Source organism: Silurus aristotelis (assembly GCF_946808225.1).
Source record: "Silurus aristotelis genome assembly, chromosome: 14".
NCBI lineage: Eukaryota > Metazoa > Chordata > Actinopteri > Siluriformes > Siluridae > Silurus > Silurus aristotelis.
Window position 1 is genome coordinate 3,405,798 of NC_139587.1, and position 25,490 is coordinate 3,431,287.

At 39.9% G+C, this 25,490-nt stretch overlaps 3 protein-coding genes across 5 annotated transcripts; 1 reads left to right on the forward strand and 2 right to left on the reverse strand.

Annotated features, from left to right (window-relative positions):
* Positions 1 to 122: 122 nt before the first annotated feature.
* Positions 123 to 9,781, reverse strand: ugl (ureidoglycolate lyase). Its single transcript, XM_083560620.1, has 15 exons — positions 9,717 to 9,781; positions 9,415 to 9,543; positions 9,043 to 9,261; positions 8,642 to 8,732; positions 7,291 to 7,367; positions 7,085 to 7,195; positions 6,301 to 6,360; positions 5,215 to 5,371; positions 4,926 to 5,124; positions 3,934 to 4,012; positions 3,249 to 3,341; positions 2,455 to 2,527; positions 1,754 to 1,821; positions 1,547 to 1,680; positions 123 to 378 (listed from the first exon to the last, which is right to left on the reverse strand). The coding sequence occupies exons 1-15, from the start codon at positions 9,720 to 9,722 to the stop codon at positions 207 to 209; spliced, it is 1,668 nt and encodes a 555-aa protein (XP_083416746.1). The 5' UTR covers positions 9,723 to 9,781; the 3' UTR covers positions 123 to 206.
* Positions 9,782 to 10,923: 1,142 nt separating this feature from the next.
* Positions 10,924 to 18,276, forward strand: rab33ba (RAB33B, member RAS oncogene family a). Of its 2 annotated transcripts, XM_083560671.1 has the most exons (3): positions 10,932 to 11,056; positions 11,148 to 11,462; positions 15,654 to 17,548. In XM_083560671.1, the coding sequence occupies exons 2-3, from the start codon at positions 11,244 to 11,246 to the stop codon at positions 16,128 to 16,130; spliced, it is 696 nt and encodes a 231-aa protein (XP_083416797.1). In that variant the 5' UTR covers positions 10,932 to 11,056; positions 11,148 to 11,243; the 3' UTR covers positions 16,131 to 17,548. The 2 variants fall into 2 exon arrangements, with proteins under 2 accessions (XP_083416796.1, XP_083416797.1); XM_083560670.1 differs by having other exon boundaries at positions 10,924 to 11,462; positions 15,654 to 18,276.
* A 2,956-nt stretch (positions 18,277 to 21,232) lies between these two features.
* On the reverse strand, positions 21,233 to 25,470 carry LOC310736819 (uncharacterized protein). Of its 2 annotated transcripts, none has more exons than XM_083560675.1 (7): positions 25,346 to 25,470; positions 24,186 to 24,382; positions 23,997 to 24,056; positions 22,815 to 22,946; positions 22,509 to 22,655; positions 22,235 to 22,271; positions 21,233 to 21,589 (listed from the first exon to the last, which is right to left on the reverse strand). In XM_083560675.1, exons 2-7 carry the CDS (start codon positions 24,348 to 24,350, stop codon positions 21,486 to 21,488), a joined length of 645 nt encoding a protein of 214 aa, XP_083416801.1. In that variant the 5' UTR covers positions 24,351 to 24,382; positions 25,346 to 25,470; the 3' UTR covers positions 21,233 to 21,485. The 2 variants fall into 2 exon arrangements, with proteins under 2 accessions (XP_083416801.1, XP_083416800.1); XM_083560674.1 differs by having other exon boundaries at positions 22,211 to 22,271.
* Between the last annotated feature and the right edge of the window lie 20 nt (positions 25,471 to 25,490).

The window sequence follows — 25,490 nt, forward strand, 5'->3', positions numbered from 1 at the left end:
AATTTTTTTTAACTGGAACTAAGAGGCCCAGGTTTCAAAGCCTCTGTGCACTAAACAAGCTCCATTCAGACATATTTGACCAAAGGTGTTAATAAATACAGAAAAGACACTCATAATTCTGGTCACTGATATGTTCCTTCTTTATTTCATTCATCAGGAGATAAGAAGGTTGAGATCGGGTAGTTTTACAGAAATTAGCGTTGTGATTAAAGCCTGGCTCGGAGAGATTTGTGCGTCCTGCTCTCTTCACGCTGACCCTGAGCGCTCAGGAACGTGTGGTCCAGGTACAGGTGTGTCGTAAGGAATTCTGGGAACTCACTCTTTTGGACCAGCTCCAGAAACATGGCCACTGCTGTGATTAATCTCTCTTCATCTTTGCTGGACAGAATAGTTATTCAGAATGTCTTTGAGGACAATTTGAAGAACATATTGTGAATGATAGGTTTAAAAAAACACAGCTCAAACTTTACACCATTCTCGATTCTATTCAGTGAGGCAAATCATTTCAATCCCTTTCAGATCCCAACCTTACTAACGACAGATACACTATATGAGCAAAAGTATTGGAGCGTCTGAATTTCCAGCCGTATGCGATTGGAATGTAATGTTACGTAACTAAGCAGCTATGGGGTTAATGGTCTTGTTCAGGGGCTCAGGAATGGCAGCTTGGTGTGGGTGGGATTTGAACTCATGACCTTCTGATCCAAATTGCAATGCTTTAACCACTAAGCTGCCAACTTCCCCCTTCATATATACAGTAGGACATTTGAAGAAATAAGAATTTAATGTGATTTAATTAGGGACCATTACTGACTAGGACAGGGGTTTGCTTAAGTTGAATCATATCCATGAAAAAAATGTTGATTATGTTTTATGAATTGCAAAACATATTTTCAAATTCTATGTCAATATACACTGATCAGGCATAACATTATGACCACCAACCTAATATTGAGTTGGTCCACCTTCTGCTGCTAAAACAGTCGTGACTCTTCAAGTATTAACAGCATGAACTTCTTCAGCAGTTTGAGCTACAGGAGCTCGTCGGTTGGATTGGTCCACACGGACCAGCCTTCGCTCCTCACCTGCATCACCGAGCCTCGGCCGCCCACCATCGTGTCGCCGGTTCACCACTGTTCCTTCCTTGGAGCACTTTTGATAGATTCTGACCACTGCAGACCAGAACATCCCACAAGAGCTGCAGCTTTGGAGATGCTCCAACTTAGACGTCTAGACGTCACAATTTGTAAAATTTGCTCAAATCCTTACGCCCATTTTTCCTGCTTCAAACATCAACTTTGAGGACAAAATGTTTACTTGCTGCCTTATAAATAAATCCACCCACTAACAGGTGGCATGATGAAGAGATCATCAGTGTTCTTCACTTCACCACTCAGAAACTTACAATGTCATAATGTTATGCCTGATTAGTGTATGTCATATTATGGGAGAAAATTTTTTGTTGGCTTGAGGTCGTTTCCCCATAACAAACTAATAACCAAACAAACATCTTATAGTAAAAATCAGGAATGAATATTGAATATACCTCTCGGTCTGACAGCACATTTCTGCCCTCAGATCAAACATCATGCTTTGTGTCAAATTCCGGACAAACCCACGAGTCACCACGGTCTTCCCATCATCCTCTAGTCTCACCTGGTGTCTGATCCACTGCCACACCTGCACCACAGAGGGGCAGCTGAAACCAACTCAAATCCAGGTGCAATGAAATCATATGAAACGTGACACCAACCTGAGATCGAGAGATTTCTGCTGTAGCTGAATCTTCCACCTGCCCCTTATAGAAGAAATGTCCTCTACCTGACACAAGAAACATAAACACAGTAGAAAAGCAGAATTGTGTGAATCTGCCCACTGCAAAATTCTTTTTTATTTCTTTCCATTTTTTATTTTTTTGGTATTAAGATCATAATTGCACAATAAAATGGAGTCACACAGAGTTAAAAAAAAAGTATAGTTAATAATAGAATAATGCTAAAATATTTCCATTAAAATAAACCATTGAAAGTGTTTAAAACTATTTATCAATTTTTTTATTAGTTTTAAGAAAAGTCGCTATTTTTATTATTTTATTGCTGCAAATGCAGTTGTTTTGCCCAAAAAAAATCCTTTACTTTGTATATCTTTTTTTTTTAAGGCCAAAATTATGTACGTTTATTGACATCACAAATGCAAGAAAGAGAACTCAATACACAATTACATCAATACACATGATTTCAAAATAGAGCAAAGTGAAAAGTTTTTATCAAAAAAGTGAGCAAAATTAAATGTTTGGTCAAAAAAATAAAAAAATAAATTAAAAGCAAAAAGAAATGTATTATTTTTATAATTACTTTTTGCAAATCCATTGAAATTCGGCTCTTTTAAGTGGTTAAACTTTCATTATTTTTTAGCAACATTTGTGCAATTTTTTAAAGATTGTTGTATTTGCACCTGAGAGCCACGCTTCGATGAACAACACACCGACTGCAATGTTGTGCCTCAATCCGTACAATGTTACTCCGCCCTGCAAAGAGATGTTTCTTCATAATAGCACATATTACATCAAATCAAAAATATTGGGACGTCTGACTTTTCCAGCCATACGTGTTTCTTCCCACAAAAAACACTTGTTTAAGACGTCTACTGACACGCGAGCATTAAATCTTTCCTTCACTTGAACTAGGAGACCCAAAGGGAGGTGGAGTGGAAGTGGAAGATCTCCTGATATAGAGCTCTAAACCCTATTGAACACCTTTGGGATGAATGTGAATGCTGACTGCACTCAAGGCCTCCTCACCTCACCAACATCAGTACCTGACTTTACTAACACTCTTGTGGCTGAATGAGCACAAATCTCCATATAATCTAGTGGAACATCTTCAGAGAAGAGTGGAGATAATTATAAGAGCAAATGGAGACTCGATGTGGAACGGATGTTCAAAAAGCATATTCAAATCGTATGCTCAGATGTCCACAAACTTTGGTCCAAATGGTGTAGCACCAGAGTGACTTCAGCAAAACCTTGATTTTAAGGAATCCACTAATTAAAAAATCTGAGCTAGTTGTTACATCATAAAATAGAAGAGCCAATCATGTTCCAGTATGCAAATGACCTTACAGAGGTTAAGCAGGAAACAGGGTGGTGCTTATGAATTTGGAAGTGTTCAAAACTCTCAGGAATCTGGCTCTACATGTCTCGAGGTGATGCTTCAACAGCATTATACTTGAAAAAGAAAGGGACTGACCGCTGGCATAGTAAGCAGATCTTCAGGAGTTATGTTGACATCGTTGCGTAGCTCCTGGAGCTGGTTCTGTCCTTCACAATGGAGCTGGAACAACTGTGAGGAAAAACAGACAGAGAAAACATAAAAATAAAGAGGATCAGAATGTTGCTGAGTCGAAGTTACATTGAGTTACACTATATGGACAAAAGTATGTGGACACCTGAACGTAAAATGGGTATGTGCTTGTTTTTGAACATTTGCTGTTATAGTAGCCTCAACTCTTCTGGGAAGATGTTCCACTAGATTTTGTGGAGATTTGTGCTCATTCAGCTACAAGGGTGTTAGTAAAATCAGGTACTAATGTAGGTGAGGTGGCCTGGGGTGCAGTCAGTGTGAAAATCTTGTCCCAAATAAGGTGTTTAATAGGGTTGGAGCTCTATAACGGGAGATCTTCCACTCCATCTCATGTAAAGCATATCTTCATAGAGCTTGCTTTGTGCACATGGGCATTGTCATAATTGAACAGGTTTGGGTTTCCTGGTTCAAGTGAAAAGAAAATGTTATGCTACCATGTGCAAAGACAAAGTTTCTCGAACACTGTAGTAACAGTTTGGGGAAGAAACACATATGCCTGAGAAAGTCAGATGTCCCAATACTTTTGCCCACATAGTGTACCAAAGTGTCAGATATGTGATGTGGAATTTACTTTCTGCATGGGTTCAATCAGGTTCATGTCATACACCATGAAGCCGTCGACTCCTGCTTTGATTTCCAAGAGCTTTAATCTAAAAAATCCAGATACAACAGGACATGTGACATGAGAAGACAAACAGCAGCAGTATTGTGACATTGACATCTGTTTATTTTTATTTTTTTTAGATATTCCACATCACAGTTTTGTAGTTTTGAGAAAAAAACCTCTACTACAAAATAGAAAAATATTACACTTAGAGCTCCACACCTGCATGTAGCTAGCTAATGCTAGCAAAATATAAAGCTAACATTATCTCGTCTTTCAAATCAACCATGTCAGTAGACCTGTTGGTAGATTTCTTAAACGTCAGTGCTCAATCAGCTACTGTATGTCACATGTTTGCTCGAGCACATGTTTTTGATGTACATTATATGAACAAAAGTTTGTGGACACCTGACCATGGGATTTTGTACTTTTTGAACATTCCACATTTAGTCCCCATTTGCTGTCCACTCTTCTGGAAAGATGTTCCACTAGATTTTGTAAAGATTTGTGTGAGATTCATTCAGGCAGGTGAGATGAGGAGGCCTGGGGTGCAGTCAAAGAGAAAAATTCATCCCAAAGGTGTTCGAAAGGGTCGGAGCTCTAGAGCAGATCTTCCACTCCAACACACGTAAAGCATATGTTCATATATTCATATGGAGCTGGCTTTGTGCACAGAAGCACTGTCATGCTAGAACAGGGTTTGGATTTCAAGTTAAGGCAAAATAAAAAAAAACATCTTCAAACGTCTTCAAATTTGTGGTAACAGTTTAAGAAGAAGCACATATGGCTGGATAACTGAGGTGTCCCAATACTTTTGTCCATACAGAGTACTTTTGGAAAATTTGACCAAAGAATTGAAATAAAATCCTCAAAAGCTCTAAAATGTCCAGAATGCAATAACATAACTTCAAATCCTGACTCTTTTATTATAATTTTATTTTTAACAGCTGATGTCTTGCCTGGTGACGGTGTTCAGGACGGATGTATACTCTGCGCTGTGGGTGTTTGTGGGTAACAGCAGCGCTGCCATGCCCCCGGTGGCCAGAGCGCCCCTGCGATGACACGTCTGCACCAGCAGCTCCATGTAGCTACGCAGGAAACGCTTCTCCATGTTTACGTACTTACTGCGGTCAGGGAGCAGGAACTTGCCACGATGACCTGCTCAGAACAGAGGTGTCTGTTTGTCTCAGATGCACTTGGACTTCAACTCGTAATTACAGTCAGGAAAATGTGAGAAAAATCACACACCGAATTTGTTGACGAAGGATGCTGAGTAATCCCAGATGCCACAGTTCAGACCGGCAGAATGCTCCTTTAGCTCGTACAGGATCTCGTCCATCTCAAACGTCGCCAGTACACACTCTATCAGAACAGTCGCTTTGATACTGCCCACTGGCAAGCCCAGCTACCACACACACACACACACACACACACACACACACACAAATTGTCTCATATTTAATATCTCAATCCATTGGCTATTAATAATGCAGCTAAAATTCTCAAATCAATCATAATCATACTGCAAATGTCCCCACAAACCGAATATCAAGACCCTGTCTTTTTAGGGACATGCATACAATTTAAACACACACACAAACACACACACACACACACACACACACACACACACACACACACACACACACACACACACACACACACACACACTTGTTGTAAATTTTCCATTGCCAATTATTAATACAGCTAAAAGTAGCAAATCTATAACCATAACCTTACTACAAATGTCCCCACAAAACCGAATATTAAGGCCCTATTTTTTTGGGGAAATATACACTGACACACTCACACACACACACACACACACACACACACACACACACACACACACACACACACACACACACAAACACACACACACATTTAGCTCGATATTTTACAATCAGACATTGTTAATACAGCTAAATGTCTCGAATCTATGACCATAACCTTACTGCAGAAGTCCCCACAAGGGTGAATATTAAGACCCTATTATTTTGGGGACATGCACACACTTTAAACACACACACACACACACACACACACACACACACACCCCTCATATTTTTTCATTGGCAATAATTAATGCAGCTTTATGTTTTAAAACTATGACCATAACGTATTACAAACATCCCCACAAGGACAAATATCAAGGGATACATACACTTCAAAAAACACAAACACAATAGTCTTTATATTTTTCTTTGGCTATTATTAATGCATACCTTTATACTCCTAATTTAAATTAGGACGGTATTTCATGAAAGTAAGTCCTTTAAAGATGGTTTCAAAATAATTGCACTGTGTAACCAAAATACAGGTGTATGTCCTCACCCTCTCCTCAGTCCAGAGAAAAATCTGATTCCACAATCTGGCTTCCAGGTAACTCTCAACCTTCAAGAATATTAAACATTTAATTTTATTATCTCTGGTTTGTGCTCTAATTTCAGGTGCATACAAATACACTATGCAGACAAAAGTATTGGGACACCTGAATTTTCCACTCGTGGTTCTTTTCCAAACTGTTAACACGAAGTTGAAGACACGCAGTTGTATACGCGTTTTTGGATGTGGGAGAATGAAATCTTTCCTTTACTTAAACTAGGAGACCCACATCTGTTCCAGCATGACAATGCCCCTATGCACAAAGCCAGCTCCATGAAAAAAAAAAAAGTTTAGATGATAACATTTGGAGTGGAAGATCTCCTGCTATAGATCTCTGACCTCAACCATATTGAACACTCTATTTAGGATGAATTGAAACACTAACTGCACCCCAGGCCTTCAAATCTTCCCAAGCACCCACGGAAATCTAGTGGAACATCTTTCCAGAAGAGTAGAAGTTATTATAACAGCGAATGGGGACTAAATTTGGGATGTTAAAAAAAAAAAAGCAAATCTTATGGTCAGGTGTCAGCAAAATCTTTTGTCCATATAGTGTAATATTCATTAAAAAGTACAGAATCATTTCTCTACGTTACGCTGAAGTTTTAGATCCAATCCACAGAAATAATAATCACAGTACAACAAAAAAAAAGGTATTAGGTTTCCTCTGATTGAAAGACGTGTAATATATAAACACACTGTACGTGTCTCTATTATTTCAAAAATCTCTGACCTTAGACAGGTAGAAAAATGGCCCGCTCTGGTTCTCGAGCAGCAGCTTTGCATTATGGAACATCAGCAAACCAAAATCGAAGAGCGGACCTGGAACCTCACGACCGTTTACCTGTTGATACAACAAACTCAAACCTAATTCTACAAGACACAATTCTCTTCAATAGCCTTTACATGCTGTGTTATTAAAGAAGCACTGTTTGTTACCAACAGGTTGTGCTCCACCATGTTCCAGGCACGAGGGCGGAGCATAAGAATCGGGGCCTGGGAAATGGCTGGGGCATCTATTTGAAGAAAAGGGAGCAAAGTAACACATTGCACTGCATAGACAATGCATTCTTGAATTGTGATCAGGGCCGTTTCTAGGCTTTTGTGGCACCCTAGCAAGATTCCTACAACCCACCCCCACCACCACCACCCAATGGCTCCGCCCTCCCACCACAATGCTCCACCCACACTACATATACATCATTCGCAATTATGAAAAAGGTTAAACGAATTTAATCGTTGTTGCAAAATTACGAGCTAAGACCTGGTTTGCCTATGCCTCGAAACGGTGCTGATATTGATTTCATAATCTTTTCACACACACACACACACACACACATTCATTTACACACTCATCCACAACTGATGCAATTTATAATAGCACACCATTTAACTATCCACCAAATAGTTTGGGAAGAAAGGCAAGAGGAAATCCATGCTAACAAAGAGAACATGCATCAGTACGCACTATAACACGATCTTCGGACCGGACCAGGGATCCTGGAGGTTTTTTGTATTGTGTACTTTGCCTGGCAAAAGATCCAGTTCCCTTACATGCACAATCAAACTCACTTCACAACTCAGTGTATATAAGGATTCACAATCATTTATTCAAGTTGTTGTGAAGTATACACTCTGCAGTTTTTTTACACATTATTTATTTAGTAACAGTTTCTTCTCGTTCTGATCTTGCTTCTAGTTTCCTCGCCTTTGCTCTTTGCCAATCCCAGTTCATGCTGTTTGTACTGTACATCTCCCGACCTTTCCATGTTCACTGATCATGTTCTTTACCTGCGTTCATCAGCACCATAGAAGTTTAAAAAAAATCTATTGTTCATAAGAAATTATAAAGGTTTTGTGTTATTCATTATAGGATACTTTTCTGTAAGGAATGTAATCAATCCCAATTACCACACCTTTAAATATGGCTAATTGGGATATCTGTGGGGGTTTTTTTTAGCTAGCAAACCTGGCTAACAATGGATTACAGCATGTATTCTGCTTTGGGTTGGAACTTTTTGATCCAGGTCTGTCCATCATATTAAGTGAATTATAAGGGAGGGAAGTTTTAAACGTAATTTTAGACAATTAAAAGAAAAAAAATCTAAAATATACAACATTTTTACAATTCCAAATTAATTATAAATAGTCCGAAAGTTCACAATGAATAATGACAAATGATTTGTTCACTGATTTAATTTCAGAACATTTTACCGTAAATTTGACTCCACAGCAGCCGAATCGGAACATCAAATTTATTGTAAATTATGGAGAAGCAGCAAAAACTCACCCGGAAACTGATTATGCACGACCTTATAGACGTTATAGATGCCTTTTATCTGATTGTAGTAAGTCGGACAGTTGCCATCATCAAAATCTACCTGCGAAAGATGTGATGAAGATGTCAAGAATATGAAATTCCATGGAGGTTCAGAGACCCCAATCTAATAAAAGACTGTGTGGAGTGTGAAGGGGGTCTTAAAAACAATAATTTAGCTGAGAGGGGAAAAACACAAATCTTATGTCAACGATACGCACAGAAGGAATATTGTCACACAACTCAAATATTGCAACTCAATTATTAATTTTTTATTTCAAGTGTGTTCATTTAGAAAATAAACTGGGTATGAAGCCCAAACAAATAAAACACTGAAATAAACCATATTAGCGTTATTTTGAATTGCGCATTACTTGTATTCCTTGTGCTGTTGATTTGAGGCCCTGCGTGAGACGCTGCGTGTCACAGGGTGAAAGGTCACCGATGTCCACATGTCTGCACTGCAGTCGAACAGGGACGGGACTCACTCTCCAGGACGGATCGTTCCGGATGTGAGCCGTGTCCTCCAAAAAACCGGGCAGTTCTTCAGTAAGATCCAGCTGAACCTTGCGCAGGATTCTGGTCTTCAGGACCTGCAAAAAAAAAAAATACAAATAAATAGAGGACTCTTTCAACTCGAATATAAAATCATGTTATAAACTTGTTATGAGCTGATTGTTTGGAATGTGGAGCACATTAGTAATGTCAGTGCCAACATTTTTGTTTTTCGTGTCTTTTTACATCACCTTATCCACGTCTGGTTGGAACCTGGAGCACAGATCTGATAGAAAGTGCAGAGCTTCAGGGCTGAACAGAGTCTCAAACTCCGTCTGCAGCCCCGGAGGTGGAGGCTCCACTTCTATGCTGTTTGGTGCCTGTGTGCCAATGGTTTAGTTATAATACTGCAATACTGTTCATTGCAGGTTACGATTATACAGCGTATTTTAGGTACACATAAAGAGCAAAGTTTAACATTTGTTGAGTTTTCAAATGCAATTGCTTTTTAATATAATAATGCTTTAAAAAACAACAAATTGAACACACTTACCAGCATTCTGCCCAGCACTCAGTCCCTCTTGAGTTGGACTTTGGTAAGGGTCATCGCACTTCTGGCTGGTAATAAAAGCAACAAACCAGACATGAGCAAAATCAGCTGTGTTTTTTTTTTTTACTCATTAATCTGTTTAATTATTTAATTATCTTCTAAATCTTTATAGACAGTATGTAAATTCAAGTTGGGAATTTAAAGCCAGGTTAATGTTCAAATCAGCTACATGGAAATGACTTTAAAAATACTAATCGATTATTTTAAGAAAGAAAGAGTTATTTTTGAGAATGTTCATTTGCATGAACGAGTTAGAATGATTTTCGTTGTTTGAAATGTTTTACAAAATAAAACAACTGAAAATATTATTAGAATTACCATTATTAAAAAAAGATAAAAAAAAAAGGTAAAAAAAAAAAAAAAAAAGAGAGATTTAAGTACATGCAAAATATCCAATATTTACCTCTGCTGGACTTTGCACATTGTTTTTTTTTTTTTTTTCACGATGTTACAGTGCAAAATACAAACTTTATACATGCACATACTGTTTCCTACATACACACATTATACATGTACATGCACACATTATACATGCACATACACACATTATACATGCACATACACACTTTATACATGTACATACACACATTATACATGTACATACACACTTTATACATACACACTATTTATTGCATACACACTTTATACATGCAGATACACACTTTATACATACACACTATTTATTGCATACACACTTTATACATGCAGATACACACTTTATACATGTACATACTATTTATTGCATACACACATTATACATGCACATACACACATTATACATGCACATACACACTTTATACATGTACATACACACATTATACATGTACATACACACTTTATACATACACACTATTTATTGCATACACACTTTATACATGCAGATACACACTTTATACATACACACTATTTATTGCATACACACTTTATACATGCAGATACACACTTTATACATGTACATACTATTTATTGCATACACACTTTATACATGCAGATACACACTTTATACATGTACATACTATTTATTGCATACACACTTTATACATGCACTTACACCTTCTGGTCTAGTTAAAGCATCGCGAGATTTCGGCTTGACGCGCGCACACACACACACACACACACACACACACACGCGCGCGCGCACAATAAAATCTCGCGAGATCCTGCGTTGCCTCAGTACGTGGCTGAAAACCAAAACAGTGCAGCTGCAGCAGCAGGAGCAGGAGTAGGAGCGGTGCAGGAACCAGGGGAGGGAGAAGAAGCAGAAAGAGAGAGAAGTCAGCAATGTAAGAGCTTCAGGAGATTCATCAGGCTGTGTTTCATGTGCAAAATAGAGGAGAGCATTTATCATTAGCACTGATTTATCGTGTCTCTCAGAGTGACTCAGCTAGCTCAGGTTGAAGCTTCATTATCAATGCCGCTCTGATCCTCATCCTCCTCATCATCTGATCACACAAACACAAGGTGGTGGATATGGAGTCTTCTCTGGAGTTCAGCAGCTCCCTGACCAGCTCCACGCTGCCTCCTCCCCGCACCCGGATCTTTAAGATCATAGTGATCGGAGACTCCGGGGTGGGAAAAACCTGCCTGACCTACCGCTTCTGCGCCGGCAAGTTCCCCGACAAAACCGAGGCCACGATCGGGGTGGACTTCCGCGAGAAGGTGATCGAGATCGACGGCGAAAAGATCAAGGTGAGATGGACGCGAGTAATGACGTAACCCTTAAGAGAATGACGTCACTTTCCTTGTTTTGCTGCTGCGACGTGTGACGTCACTCTCGATCGTCGCTGCATCTCGTGACGTCACCCTCGGCATGTTTTGAGTTTAAATTTCCAATTAGTTTGATCGATTATTTGTATTATTATGTAATAAATGTGGGGGAGTGGTGGCTCCAGCGGTTAAGGCACCGATCGGAAGGTCGGGAGTTCAAGCCCCGGTATCGCCAAGCTGCCACTCTTGGGCCCTTGAGCAAGGCCCTTAACCCTCTATGCTCCAGGGGACCCTTACGAGAAAAAATAAATCAAGGACCGTGACGTCGGAGCGACGTGGGGCCGCCTTCCCGTGGGCTCACCACCTGCAGGAGGGACCGTAAAGGACCGGTGCTGAGAGGATTGGGCAGCAGTCGAAGGCGGGGGCCTTGAGAGCCCGATCCCTGGACACGGAGAAGTGTCTGGGGAATCTGCTTAGACTGCTGCCCCGCGACCCGAATACGGATAAGCGGGAGAAGATGATGATGATGATGTAATAAATGTCATTAGTATCAGTATTATTTAAATGATTTATTCAATTTATAACAAATAGGTGTTTTTATTGCATTTTATACACACTAGAATGGAGGTCCCCTGGTGGTCTAGTGGTTAAGATGCAGTGCTCCCACTGCTGCGACCCAGGTTCGATTCCCGGTCAGGGAACCATCCCCAGCCACTCTTAGTGCCGGTCCCAAGCCCGGATAAATTGGGGAGGGTTGCGTTAGGAAGGGCATCCAGCGTAAAACATGTGCCAAATCAAACGTGCGGAGGATCCGCTGTGGCGCCCCCTAACAGGAGAAGCCGAAAAGAAAGTTTTTTTTATACACACTAGAATATTTGAGACAAGTTGCCTTCACACCTGCCTCCATCGTGCCTCAGGGTTTTTTTTATAATTTGGCAGCAGAAGAAGTAATGATCCCATACCATTGAAAACATGACGGATCAGATATCATTGATGGAGGAAAAAAATCTTGTCCAAATGCAAATGTTTTTTCTTTTTTTAATTTTAATTATATTTCTGCTACACTCTTTATTCTATTATGTGTTTGAGCACTGCACCTTTTCCATTCTTTAATTATTATTCATATTGAAATATCATCACATCTATATCGGATTAGGGATTCTGTATCTGATCAATACCTGTAGTGACACACACACACACACACACACACACACACACACACACACACACACACACACACAGTCACACACAGTCTCTCTCTCTCTCTCTCTCTCTCTCTCTCTCTCTCTCTCTCTCTCTCTCTCTCACACACACACACACACACACACACACACACACACACACACACACACACACACACACAGTCTCTCTCTCTCTCTCTCTCTCTCTCACACACACACACACACACTCACACACACACACACAGTCTCTCTCTCTCTCACACATATACACACACATACATACACACACACACACACACACACACAGTCTCTCTCTCTCTCACACACACACAGTCTCTCTCTCACTCTTTTCACTGCATTCTGTATCACTACATCACATTAGTGTTCTATTCACTTTGGTTCTCTCCTTCTGTCTCTCTGCCTGAAGATTCTGTTCCTCTTTCACACTACAGCGCATGTGGAAAGTTTTCACAGAGCTTCACTTTCTCTACATTTTGTTATTTTACATTTCAAATTGGATTAAATTCATATTTACCTCAAAATTCTACAAGAAACACCCCAAATTGACAGTATTCACAGCCTTCGCCATGATACTGAAGATTGAGCTCGAGTGCACCCTGTTTCCACTGAGCATCCTCGAGATGTTTCTACTACTTGATTCGAGTTCATCTGTGGTATATTCAGTTCATTGGACACTATTTGAAGGCACACACCTGTCTATAGAAGGTCCCACAGTTAACAGTGCATCAGAGCACAAAGCAAGCCATGAAGTCCAAGGAATTGTCTTACGAGACAGGATTGTATCGAGGCACAGATCTGGGGAATGGGACTGAAACATTTAAATACGTAAATGGAAGTAGTTTGGAACCAGCAGGACTCTTCCTAGAGTGGAGCCGCCCGGCCAAACTGAGCGATTGGGGGAGAAGGGCCTTAGTCAGGGAGGTGACCAAGAACGCAATGGCCACACAAAGAGCTCCAGCATTTCTCTGTGGAGAATTCCAGAAGAACAGCTATCTCTGCAGAACTCCACCAATCAGGCCTGTATGGTATGTGAACAGACAGCAGCCACTCCTCAGTAAAAGGCACATGACAGCCCACCTGAAGGCACCTGAAGGATTTAGACCATGAGAAACAATGAATAAACTCTTTGGCCTGAATGCCAAGCGTCATATCTGGAGGAAACCAGTAACCGCGTATCACCTGGCCAATACCATCCCTACAGTGAATCATGGTGGTGGCAGCATATTGCTGTGGGATGTTTTTCAGCAGCAGGAACTGGGAGACTTGTCAGGATTGAGGGAAAGATGAATGCAGCAATGCAGAGACATCCTTGATGAAAACCTGCTCCAGAGCTCTCTAGACCTCGGCCAAGATAACAAAGAAGTGGCTATGGGATGACTGTGAATGTCCTCGAGTGGCCCAGCCAGAGCCCAGACTTGAAACTGATTTAACATCTCTGGAGAAATCTGAAAATGGCTGTGCACCGACGCTCCCCATCCAACCTGATGAAGCTTAAGAGGTTCTGCAAAGAAGAATGGGAGAAACTGCTCAAAAATAGGTGTCAAGCTTGTAGCGTCAAACTCAAAAAGACTTGAGGTTGTGATTGCTGTCAAAGGAGCTTCAACAAAGTATTGAGCAAGTATCGTTTTTTATTTCTAATAAGTTTACAAAGATATTTAAAAAAAATTTCCTTCACATTGTCATTATGGGATATTGTTTTAATAGAATTTTGAGGAACATTGAAATGAATTTGATCTATTTGGAATGAAGCTGTAACATAATAAATGTGGAAAACTGAAGCACTGTGAATACTTTCTGGATGCACTGTGTGTCTCAATCACTACATCAATACACCTCCATCTGTATCACTACACACTCTGTCTTTCTCTTTCCATCGCTTCTGCCTCTAACACTGTATCACTCTGTTTAATCTCTCTCTCTCACTCAAACACACACACACACACACACACACTTCTATTTCTGTCTCTAATTTCTATTTGCTCACTCACTCACTTACACACACACTCACACTCACTCACTTACACACTCACTCATTCACACTCACTCACTTACACGCACACACTCACTCACTCGCACACTCACTCATTCACACTCACTCACTCACTCACTCACTCACTTACACACACACTCACTTCCACACTCATTCACTCACACACTCACTCACTTACACACACACACTCATTCACTTCCACACGCACTCATTCACTCACACTCACTCACACACTCATTCACTTCCACACTCACTCATTCACTTCCACACTCACTCATTCACTCACACTCACTCACACACTCATTCACTTCCACACTCACTCATTCACTCACACTCACTCACACACTCACTCACTCACTTACACACACACTCATTTACTCACACTCACTCACTTACACACACACTCATTCACTCACACTCACTCACACACTCACTCACTCACTTACACACTCACTCACTCACTTACACACTCACTCACTCACTTACACACACACTCATTCACTTCCACACTCACTCATTCACTCACACTCACTCACACACTCACTCACTCACTTACACACACACTCATTTACTCACACTCACTCACTTACACACACACTCATTCACTCACACTCACTCACACACTCACTCACTCACTTACACACTCACTCACTCACTTACACACACACTCATTCACTCACACTCACTCACTTACACACACACACACACACTCACTCACTTACACACACATTCACTCACACTCACTCACACACTCACTCACTTACACACTCATTTACTCACTTTCACACTCATTCACTCACTTACACACTCGTTCACTCACTCACTAACTCCCTCTGTATTACTACACACTCTTTCTTTCTCTTTCCATCGCTTTTTCTGCCTCCAACACAGTATAACAATGTTTACTTTCTCTCTCACGCACACACACACTTTTATTTCTGTCTCTAATTTCCATTTGCTGACTCTCTCCATGTGTATCAGGTCCAGCTCTGGGACACAGCGGGTCAGGAGCGTTTCCGTAAGAGCATGGTGCAGCACTATTACAGAAACGTCCACGCCGTGGTGTTCGTGTACGACGTAACGAGTGCGGCGAGTTTCCGCAGCCTCCCCGCCTGGATCGAGGAGTGCAGGCAGCACGCGCTCGGCCACGAGGTGCCTCGGATCCTGGTGGGAAACAAATGTGACCTGCGTCACGCCGCCCAGGTGAGCACCGAGGTCGCGCAGCAGTTCGCAGACGCCCACTCCATGCCTCTGTTCGAGACGTCCGCTAAGAGTCCTCAGGGAGGGAGCAACGACAGCGACCATGTCGAAGCCATCTTCATGACGGTGGCGCACAAGCTGAAGTCGCAGAAGCCGCTCATGCTGAGCCAGCCGGCCAACACCGTTACGCTGAGGGGGCGGGACCAAGAGGAGGAGGAGCAACGCGGGAGCTGGGGCTGCGGTTGCTGGAGGAGCTAATAAGGGGTTTAGGATAAATCGGTGAATTTACTAGATGCCTGGAAAAGGGGATGTCACAGGTTACGGAGGACGAATCGGCTAGGACAAGGGGATACGCGGCTGATAAACCGCATCCTAGGCGTGACAACGATGCTAGCGACTTCAGTATCTATCTAACTGGACCTTACCTCTTCTGTGGAAATCTATAACTCATGGACGGGACATCGACAGTTTTAATCCGAGAGAAAACGAACGATTCTGCTTGTGAGACTCATCACGGCTGAATAACGCTGTCGTTTCCAGGCAACGTAATAGCCGAAGGACAAAACACCTAACACGCATGCAAACACCATACGAGGAAAATTTGATTTTTTTTCTTTTTTCTTTTTGGATATTGGACTTTCGAATCCCGCACCGCTCTAGGAATATAACTGCTTACGCAATTTGCACAGGAAAACAAATCGCTTTGACTTGAAGCCTGTTATAAATCACAGGTCTGCTTTTATTACACAGTGAATGCAGTCGTATTTAATAATCGGAGACGAGTTCGGATTTCGGTGTTTTAATTACACGCAAAATACTATAGATAAGCTCCTTGTAACGGTCGAACCATCAGTCCTGTGCAGAGATTTCATTAAATAATTGAATTGGGATTTTTAACAAGACAAGAAGATGAAACGTACGACTGCGTTTTAGTGGCAAGTTAAATGTATTATTTATTTTTTTATTTTTTTGAAAAATCTAAGATTACGAGATTAAAGTCGTACTATTTCGAGTCATATTTGAGTCCCTGGCGAATTCAAATCCTTCACGGTCGATTGTGTCGTGAGAAACAAAATCCTCTTTAAAAACCACGCAACCGTCGGCATCCTTCAGACCGCACACACGAGGCGATTTTCTTAATCTGTCTGATTTCTTACTTCTGAATAAATTACGTTTCCTACAGAGAACCGCTGCAGTGTCCGTTTGCTGATTATAACTTCGTGACGATGCGCCTGAACAAATCCTTCACGTCCATTTTATACAAAAACAGTGAACGGTTTCTCGACGTTCTGTGACGTCTGTAAATTCGACTTTATTCCCGAAATATTTCGACTTCATCCTCTTGTTTCTACGACGTTAATCTCGTAATCTAAGATTTTACCGTTTATTTTAACGTGGCACTGAAGCGTCGTCGTAGAAACGAGCCGTACGCACCGACGTCCTGAACCGGAATTTTGATTCCCAAAACCTAACCATAGGAACAATGAAAATGTCTGTCATATTGTTCTTTTTCCTTTTTTTTAAAAAAAGCTGGTAAAGAGAAAGTGAAAGGTGCGTCGCAAAACCCAGACCAAGCAGTCGTATATCCCCGCTAGCGTTTTACCTGTAAATGTGTTTGTAGCTTACGGATACTGAGGGCTGAAAATGGCGAATCCTGTGCTGCTTTCCAAATAAAACAGACTTTCTGATAACAAAACAAAACAAACAAAAAAACACTTCTGAGCTGCATCTTGTTTATGCAAAATGTCAGTATTGTGTACAGAAATTCTCGTTTCCCATTGGCTGGAAAAAGCCTTTTTTTCCTTTAATATTCTATGTGGGGAAAAAAAAGCTTGTGGACACCTGCCTATAAAATGCTTCTTTTTGAACATTAGAATGACCTTCAGTCTTCTGGGAACATGTACACTAGATTTTGTTAGTAAAGTCAGGTTAGATGTGGAGGGTGAGGTGAGGAGGCCTGGAATTCAGTCAGCGTTTACATTCGTCCCAATAGGGTTGAGGTTCAGAGCTGTATAGCAGGAAATCTTTCACTCCAGCATGTAAAGCACATTTTCATGGAGCTGACTTTGTGTACAAGGGCATTGTCATTGTAAAGGAAGTCTCCTAGTTCAAGAAGGGAAAATTCAATGCTACAATTGCGCCCCTCCAAATTTGTGGTAACAGTTTGAGAAAAGAAACGCATATGGGTGGAAAAGTCAGGTGTCCCAACACTTTTTGTCCATAGGGTGGCGCTGATTAGTCTGTTGTTCCTCAGCACTTAAACTGTTTGATTTCCGGAAAAAAAGATTTGTACTGTAATGCAATGGAGAAATATTGGAGAACTAGCGAGCGTTAGGTTTTGTAAACGACTCTATTAAGTATAGAACTGCAACATTTTCTTTAAAATAAAGGAGACCTTAAGCTACATGTCCACATACATTTTTAGAGATAAAATTAGAGTTTTATCTGCTGGGAAACAGGAAATTTTGGAACTAGGAGTTCTGGTGGTGTCGCTGATTGTTGGAAACCGGTGCGAGCTGGTTTCAAACCGTTCATAATGGTTATAATGGAGAATGGTGATAGTGTAAGTGCTGCGCAAAGAGAATATCTGTGTCGTTACCAGTTAGGACGTCATGATCGCGTACCGTTTTGCTAATACGATTACAACATCGGTGTGTCATTTTGAAGAAATAGGTTCAGCCTTAAAAAAGAAGTCCCCAGGTGGTGATGAACGGCCCACACACCAGGGAATATCGAGGCTGTTCGAACTGCCGTCGTGAGGAACCTCGCTTCTCGGTTCCACAACCGCGTGTGTGTGTGTGTTGCTAAATCATGCCCACACATTGCATGTCTGCGTTACAGATCTGAATACAGTTTTGTTTCGTCTACATTTGTCTCGGTCTCTCAGCTCGTTATTGTGAAGTCGCCGCAGCATGTCCTGTGGTTGCACTTCACTGTACTGCGAGTGTACAGCGATATCTCTGCCTGCCCTGAGCGTCCAATTCACTTTTGTGTTGCAGTGGAAATGAAGTGTGCATTTAATAATGTAGAGCAGAGTGTAGAAGGCAAAAATGTGCACACTCCCTCTTCCTGGGTTTACGCCAATACACGAGCCAATGAACATACAAATCAATACGCCAATGAACATACAAATCAATACGCCAATGAACATACAAATCAATACACCGGTGAACACGCCAATGAACATACAAATCAATACGCCAGTGAACACACCAATGAACACGCATTTTCACACCCCCATGAACACGCCAATAAACATGCCAAGCAACACATTTCAACAACTCAATTTGTTGACAATTCAACAACATTAATCAGCACACCAATCGACATGTGAATGGATTGACTCTTATATCTAATGTAGAGAGAATAGGTGAAGATGTGGTATAAGGAATCTGCTTTATTTGGGCTTCAATGGGGGCAAAATGAATATCTTAGGAGATCTAAAAGCTGAAATTGAGAGGCAGGTTTATTTGGGTATTTTCTCAGTTACTGATACACTTAAGATGTCTCAAGATAGAAGTTTTATTGTAGGGGTGTGCAAACTTTTGGACTTAACTGCAGGATTATGCTTAGAAATAAATAAATAAATAACAGTGAAGACACTCGGTTTGGGGCAGACCGGCTCTGGGTCAGTGTTGTGAAATGTGTTTTGCTTTTTTGTGAAAGTGCTTCATTTTGTTTATCGTTTTCATGTGATATCATTTCTGTGGCTAAAAACAACACAAAACACGAACCCTCTGAAATCCTCGGGGGTGATTTTGTTTCTCAGGACGTCGAACAGATTTTCGTTTCATCCTCGATAATGTTTTCTGTTTAGCCAAACCTGTGAGTAAACACACACACACACACACACACACACACACACACAGTTTAACTCGATGTCTCTGCATCATCTGTCTTACACACGATCATAAATCGTCCAGTTTTGCTGTGAAGTTCTTGATTTTCTGTCTGATTCCTGCCATGGGACAAGCCGAAAGCATGACGTCTGCCTCAGGATTATTGTAAATTTTGTGTTTTGAGGGTCATTGCTTGTATTTTTTTATTTTAACATATGTAGTAAAGGGGAGTCTCCATTTCATATATGATTGTTGTGTAATGATTTCAATAAAAAAATCTATCTATCTATCTATCTATCTATCTATCTATCTATCTATCTATCTATCTTAGTGCTCTCAATCGATTAAAATATTTTAAGTTAATAAGTTAATTTAATGGCACATTTTTATCTGTATAAATTAATACTTTTCAAATTTTTAATACTCTAATCAACATGTACACAGACGATTATTTATGCTTTAATATGTTTATTTTTAGTGAAACCAAACTCAACATAGAGCATAAAGACTAAATATTCTTGTTAAAGTTTGAAAGTAATGATAGTGTTTTAAATTACACGAATCATCAGGACACCAAACGGAACTTTTGCTGCGTTTCCACACGGACGGTTTTAATTGCCGGACGTTTTGCGGCGTGGCGGGTTTTGGTGCTTGATTTGAGTCTTGGTACGTCAGTAAAACTAATATTTAGTGATTGAAAATAATTTTGGAGTGGTGGAGTTTATAATAATTTTTTAATCTCAGTATAGAATTGACGTCGTGAATAAATGTGTGTTGCGATGTTTTTAATTTCGCCCTATATTTATTTCTTTATCGTTAGTAAAAATGGTTAAACAGAATAAAATTAGTGGCGTTAAATTTTATTTGCATTAACGTGTCATTAATGAGATATATATATATATATATATATATATATATATATATATATATATATATATATATATATATATATATATATATATAAAAAACTCAATGTACCTTACCTTACTTAAGTTACTAAAGCCCTTGTGGCTGAATGGATCTAAATGTATCTTCAGAAACACACTCCAAAATCTGGTGGAACATCACAGAAGTTATTATAATGACAAACGGAGACTAAATTTCGAATAGGACCTTCAGAAAGAAGCACATGCTGATCTTATGGTGTCCACAAACTTTTCTCTATCTAGTGTTTTTGTGATATTTTGTCACTATATAGTTCAATTATACTAAAATTCAGATATCATGCATAATCATATTATGAATTATGGCCAGAGAATATACACGTTTTTTGATTTTCATTTCCAGAAATTAAAAATAAAAACAAACATTTTCAACTTTTGGAAATGAATATAATTTGTAGCCCACAACTAATTTAGGGGACACAAACTTTAACTCAACTTTTTTTTTATGAATTACTTCACCTGTATGGAGAAAAATCACAGAGTTAACTGTTTTTATTTTATTTTTTTATTTTTTATTAATAGCAATAAAAAAAAGCGCTCAGATTTCATCCTATAAGAAAAAGACTTTACGTCTCAAAACTGGTAAAAACTATTAATTACAAATCCGGTGATTATTTCACAATATATACAGGCATCTGGATATAAATTACATAAATTAGAACGATAAAAACAAACTTTGCATACAGTAAAATGGCACTTAAGATCATCAGTCAGTAGAAAGTAGTGCATGAGGAAGGAAATGTTTGGAATGGAAGTCAGAGGCTTCATCTCCTGAGACAAGATTTCACTCTCCATCGCGTGTTGGCGCTCAGGACTGCGCACTTCAGTGCCTACGCGATTCTGCTGTATGGAGGAAGTGCAGAAAGTTCCTGTTCCTGTCCGGGGCAGATTTCCATGAACGACAAGGGAGAGTTCAACACCCGCTCGTCTCCACCTGCAGGACGTACAGCAGCGTCTCATCACTGATTCCAAACACATTCACCTGAAGGGTCATTTCTTTTTTTTTCTTTTTAAACTTTTTTTTAAACAAATAATTGAATCAAATTATGCAAAAGAAATTGTAAAAATAATAATAATAATAATATTCATTACATTTGTAAAAATATTAGAAAAATATAAACTATTACAATTGTATATAATAATATAAAATAAACTATAATATATAATAAATATTGTAGCTTATGTTAGTTATAATTGTATTTTAATATTCAATGTCAATAAATTGTTAGTAATATAAGTAAGAAATTATTATTCAGAAATGTTGCAAATACACTGAAATTAGAAACAAATACATTTATTGATTATTAATTATATAATATAAATGGTTTAATATTTTATTTGATTATTTAATATGTTCTTTAATCGTTATTTCATCATATTCTATTTTTAAAGTATTTCGTTTTTTTTTTTTTTTTTTTATAAACTTTGTTTTCGACATTTCTTTGTTAACCGTCTTACATCTTAAAAGGTTTTTAATAAAAATATATACACAACAATCTGTACGTACACACACACACACACACACACACACACACAAAAAACAAAATAAACTCACCATGCCAGGAACAAACCAGTTCACCTGAAGTACTCGGATCACTCTGAGGAACAAGTGTCTCCTATAAAACAGACACACAAACAGACACTGGAATAAATCTTTCTAGAAAAAGCCCTCAATGAACCCAGGAATGTAATAAATATCCAAGACATTTCCACCCAATAATATAAATCACAGTATCAGATGTGTGTGTGTGTGTGTATTTGCTCGCACAAAAATATATTTCATCTGCTTCATATCTGATGCTGTGTTTTATATTTAGGTACACACACGTGAGTGTGTGTGCACGTGTACTCACCATGCCCGTGACTGAATCATAGCAGCCACAGAGCGGCAGACTGCGGCATCCCACGTACATGATGAGGGATGAGAAGATCAGAGAACTGACTCCGGCTAACACCATGGTGCCGTTTGCTCCCTTCACCATGCGGCTCAGGACAAACTTCTGTACAGGACACACACACACACACGCACACACGCACACACGCACACACGCACACACACACGCACAAGAATAAATCTCAGCAGCTGTACCATTACAGAAATCCGTCAGTTCGTAGGGAACGAAATACACAAAATAGTGTAATGCAAAAAAAGGTTGTACCACTTCAGTGATGTGACGGGGGTGAAAAAGTTCATCATCTTCCTCTCCGTAACTGAGCGTTGCGCCAGCGTAAACGAATACGATCACAGTGGCGACGTGCGAGACGACGCACGAAATGATCATGATGGAGACCTGAAAGAACGGATAGAGAAATAGACGGGTTTAAAAGATTCTTTAAAGGGAATCCTATATATAAAATGTAATCAATTCTTTCAAGCTCATTTCTTCCAGCTTTGGCTTTTGTGTAAAAAAATCACAAATCAGCAAGTTTACTGGTTGCTAGACGAAGTAAGTGTCCAAAAACAGTTGATGTTGAGCATTTTATACATGGCACTGTAAATATTTCGTAAAAGATTAGTGGTTTCATTAAAATTTTTCAACACATTTTTAACACATTATTCCAAAAACGAGTGCTCAACGTGAAATATTTGCATCATACACTTACTGCCATTTATATACACTGTTCGGACAAAAGTTTGTGGACACCCAACTATAAGATTTCCACATTTATTCCACATTTAATCCCCATTTGCTCTTATAAGAACCTCCACTATTCTGGGAAGATGTTTCACTAGATTTTGTGGAAATATCTGCGAGATTTATTCAGTCACAAGGTTGCCTGTAGAGTCACGTACTCGTGGGTATGAGTTGAGGAGGCCTGTGGTGCAGTCAGTGGGAAAAATTCATCCCAAATATTTCATAAGGTGAGAGCTCTATAGCAGGAGAACTTCCACTTTAACCCATGTAAACCATATCTGCGTGGAGTTGACTTTGTGCACAGGAGCATTGTCCAGGTTTGGGTCTCATAGTCTCAGTGAAGGGAAAAGTTTATTCTACCAAATGCATCCAATGTAATGTAAAAAAATGTTTTAGTTCAGAATCAAACATCTCAGCTTCTAGAGCTTCTACATTCATTCTTAAAGAGATTTTTATTCAAAATGTTGATAGTAGTTAGATAGATTTGTTTACATTTTATACTAAAAGCATTAAATATTATTAAAAAAGTAGCAGTATGGTTTCTTGATCATTTTCTTGTTCAAATGCTTTCTTCAAAAACTCTGTGTATTTTAATTTAAACTTTATTTAACGTCTAGGATTAATTTTACTATAAAGTATCAAACTTTAATCAGACAAAACAGATAAACTATAAATGACCACAGTGCACGATAATCGGAAACTCACCAGCGTTGGGTTTTTCATTTGTGAGGCAAAAAGCGCAAACACCCCAGGAATGGCCATGATCTAAACAAAAACAACAATAAAGAAGCACAGTTATTAAGTCCTACAAAAGCAAACATATCACGTTAATGATTCACAGCCCATGACGTGGTCCAGAGCGTGTGACTAATTACCGAGACGGTTTTTACTCACCAGTCCGGCCCACAGTGGAGCTCTGGTCTCACTGAGGGTCGTGTTCATACGAAACACCGCGTCTATAAAACCACAAACCACACACACGCCGGCACACGCCACCTGCAGGACTCCTACCACCACCGCCAGCTTCTGGTTTAGGATGTAGTATCTGTAACGCTCCATGCTCTCAGGGCTCCAGAGACACACCAGGAAATCTAATGAGAGAAAATAAAAGATTTTTAGTATACCGTATATTTTCTTGTTGAATTTCTCCTATAAACACTTTCCCACTGGATCACACACACATATATACACATAATGTTTATATTATAGATATTATGACATTATAACCTTTGAAGTGTAGAACACTGATTATCTTTATCATGGCTCCTGTTAGTGGGTGGATTTATTTATTAGGCAGCAAGTGAACATTTTGTCCTCAAAGTTGATGTTAGAAGCAGGAAAAATGGGCGTAAGGATTTGAGCGAGTTTGACAAATTGTGACGTCTAGACATTTGGGTCAGAGCATCTCCAAATCTGCAGCTGGTGTGGGATGTTCCTGGTCTGCAGTGGTCTATCAAAAGTGCTCCAATGAAGGAACATTGGTGAACCGGTTACAGGGATGTGGACGGCCGAGGATCGTTGAAAGGCTGGTCCGTGTGGTCCGATCCAACAGACGAGCTTCTGTAGCTCAAACTGCTGAAGAAGTTCAGGCTGATAATGATCAAAGAGTCATAACTGTATTGGCAGACTGATTGGTATTGGGGTGTGTGTGTGTGTGTGTGTGTGTGTGTGTGTGTGTGTGTGTGTATAGGGTTTAAATAGATTATTACCTCTAATTAGTCCAAATATATGAAAGCAAAGTACCTGAACCCTCTTATTGTCTCTTCTGACAAAAGAAACTCACCTACAGCTGCACATTAATGTCCACAAGTACTCACTGCAGCTTCAAAACACACACACACACACACACACACACACACACACACACACACACACACACACACACACACACACACACACACACACACACACACACACACACACACACACACACACACACACACACACACACACACACACACACACACACACACACACACACACACACACACACACACACACACACACACACACACACACGAGACCCAAGACGACCACAAAACAAGCGACTTTACCTCCCACTTCTTCTCTCCACAGCGGTTCGTCACTTCCGGGATCCGAATCCAGCGCGTCATTTACCTACAAGCAGCGCAGGTGCAGCGTACAGGCCACGCCCCTTCCCTGTTTTCCGTCGGAGTGGGCGGGGTTAACCTGGTTGAC

Coding starts and splice junctions, on each gene's coding strand:
- ugl (XM_083560620.1), bottom strand. Junction 8,733..9,042: donor CAACAGCACAAGGAATACAA/GTAATGCGCAAT, acceptor CATCTTTCGCAG/GTAGATTTTGATGATGGCAA. Junction 5,372..6,300: donor TTCTCTGGACTGAGGAGAGG/GTGAGGACATAC, acceptor TGTGTGTGGTAG/CTGGGCTTGCCAGTGGGCAG.
- rab33ba (XM_083560670.1), top strand. CDS start 11,244: ATGGAGTCTTCTCTGGAGTTCAGCAGCTCCCTGACCAGCTCCACGCTG. Junction 11,463..15,653: donor TCGACGGCGAAAAGATCAAG/GTGAGATGGACG, acceptor CATGTGTATCAG/GTCCAGCTCTGGGACACAGC.
- LOC310736819 (XM_083560674.1), bottom strand. CDS start 24,350: ATGGAGCGTTACAGATACTACATCCTAAACCAGAAGCTGGCGGTGGTG. Junction 24,057..24,185: donor CTCCACTGTGGGCCGGACTG/GTGAGTAAAAAC, acceptor GTTTTTGTTTAG/ATCATGGCCATTCCTGGGGT. Junction 22,947..23,996: donor AAATGAAAAACCCAACGCTG/GTGAGTTTCCGA, acceptor CCGTTCTTTCAG/GTCTCCATCATGATCATTTC.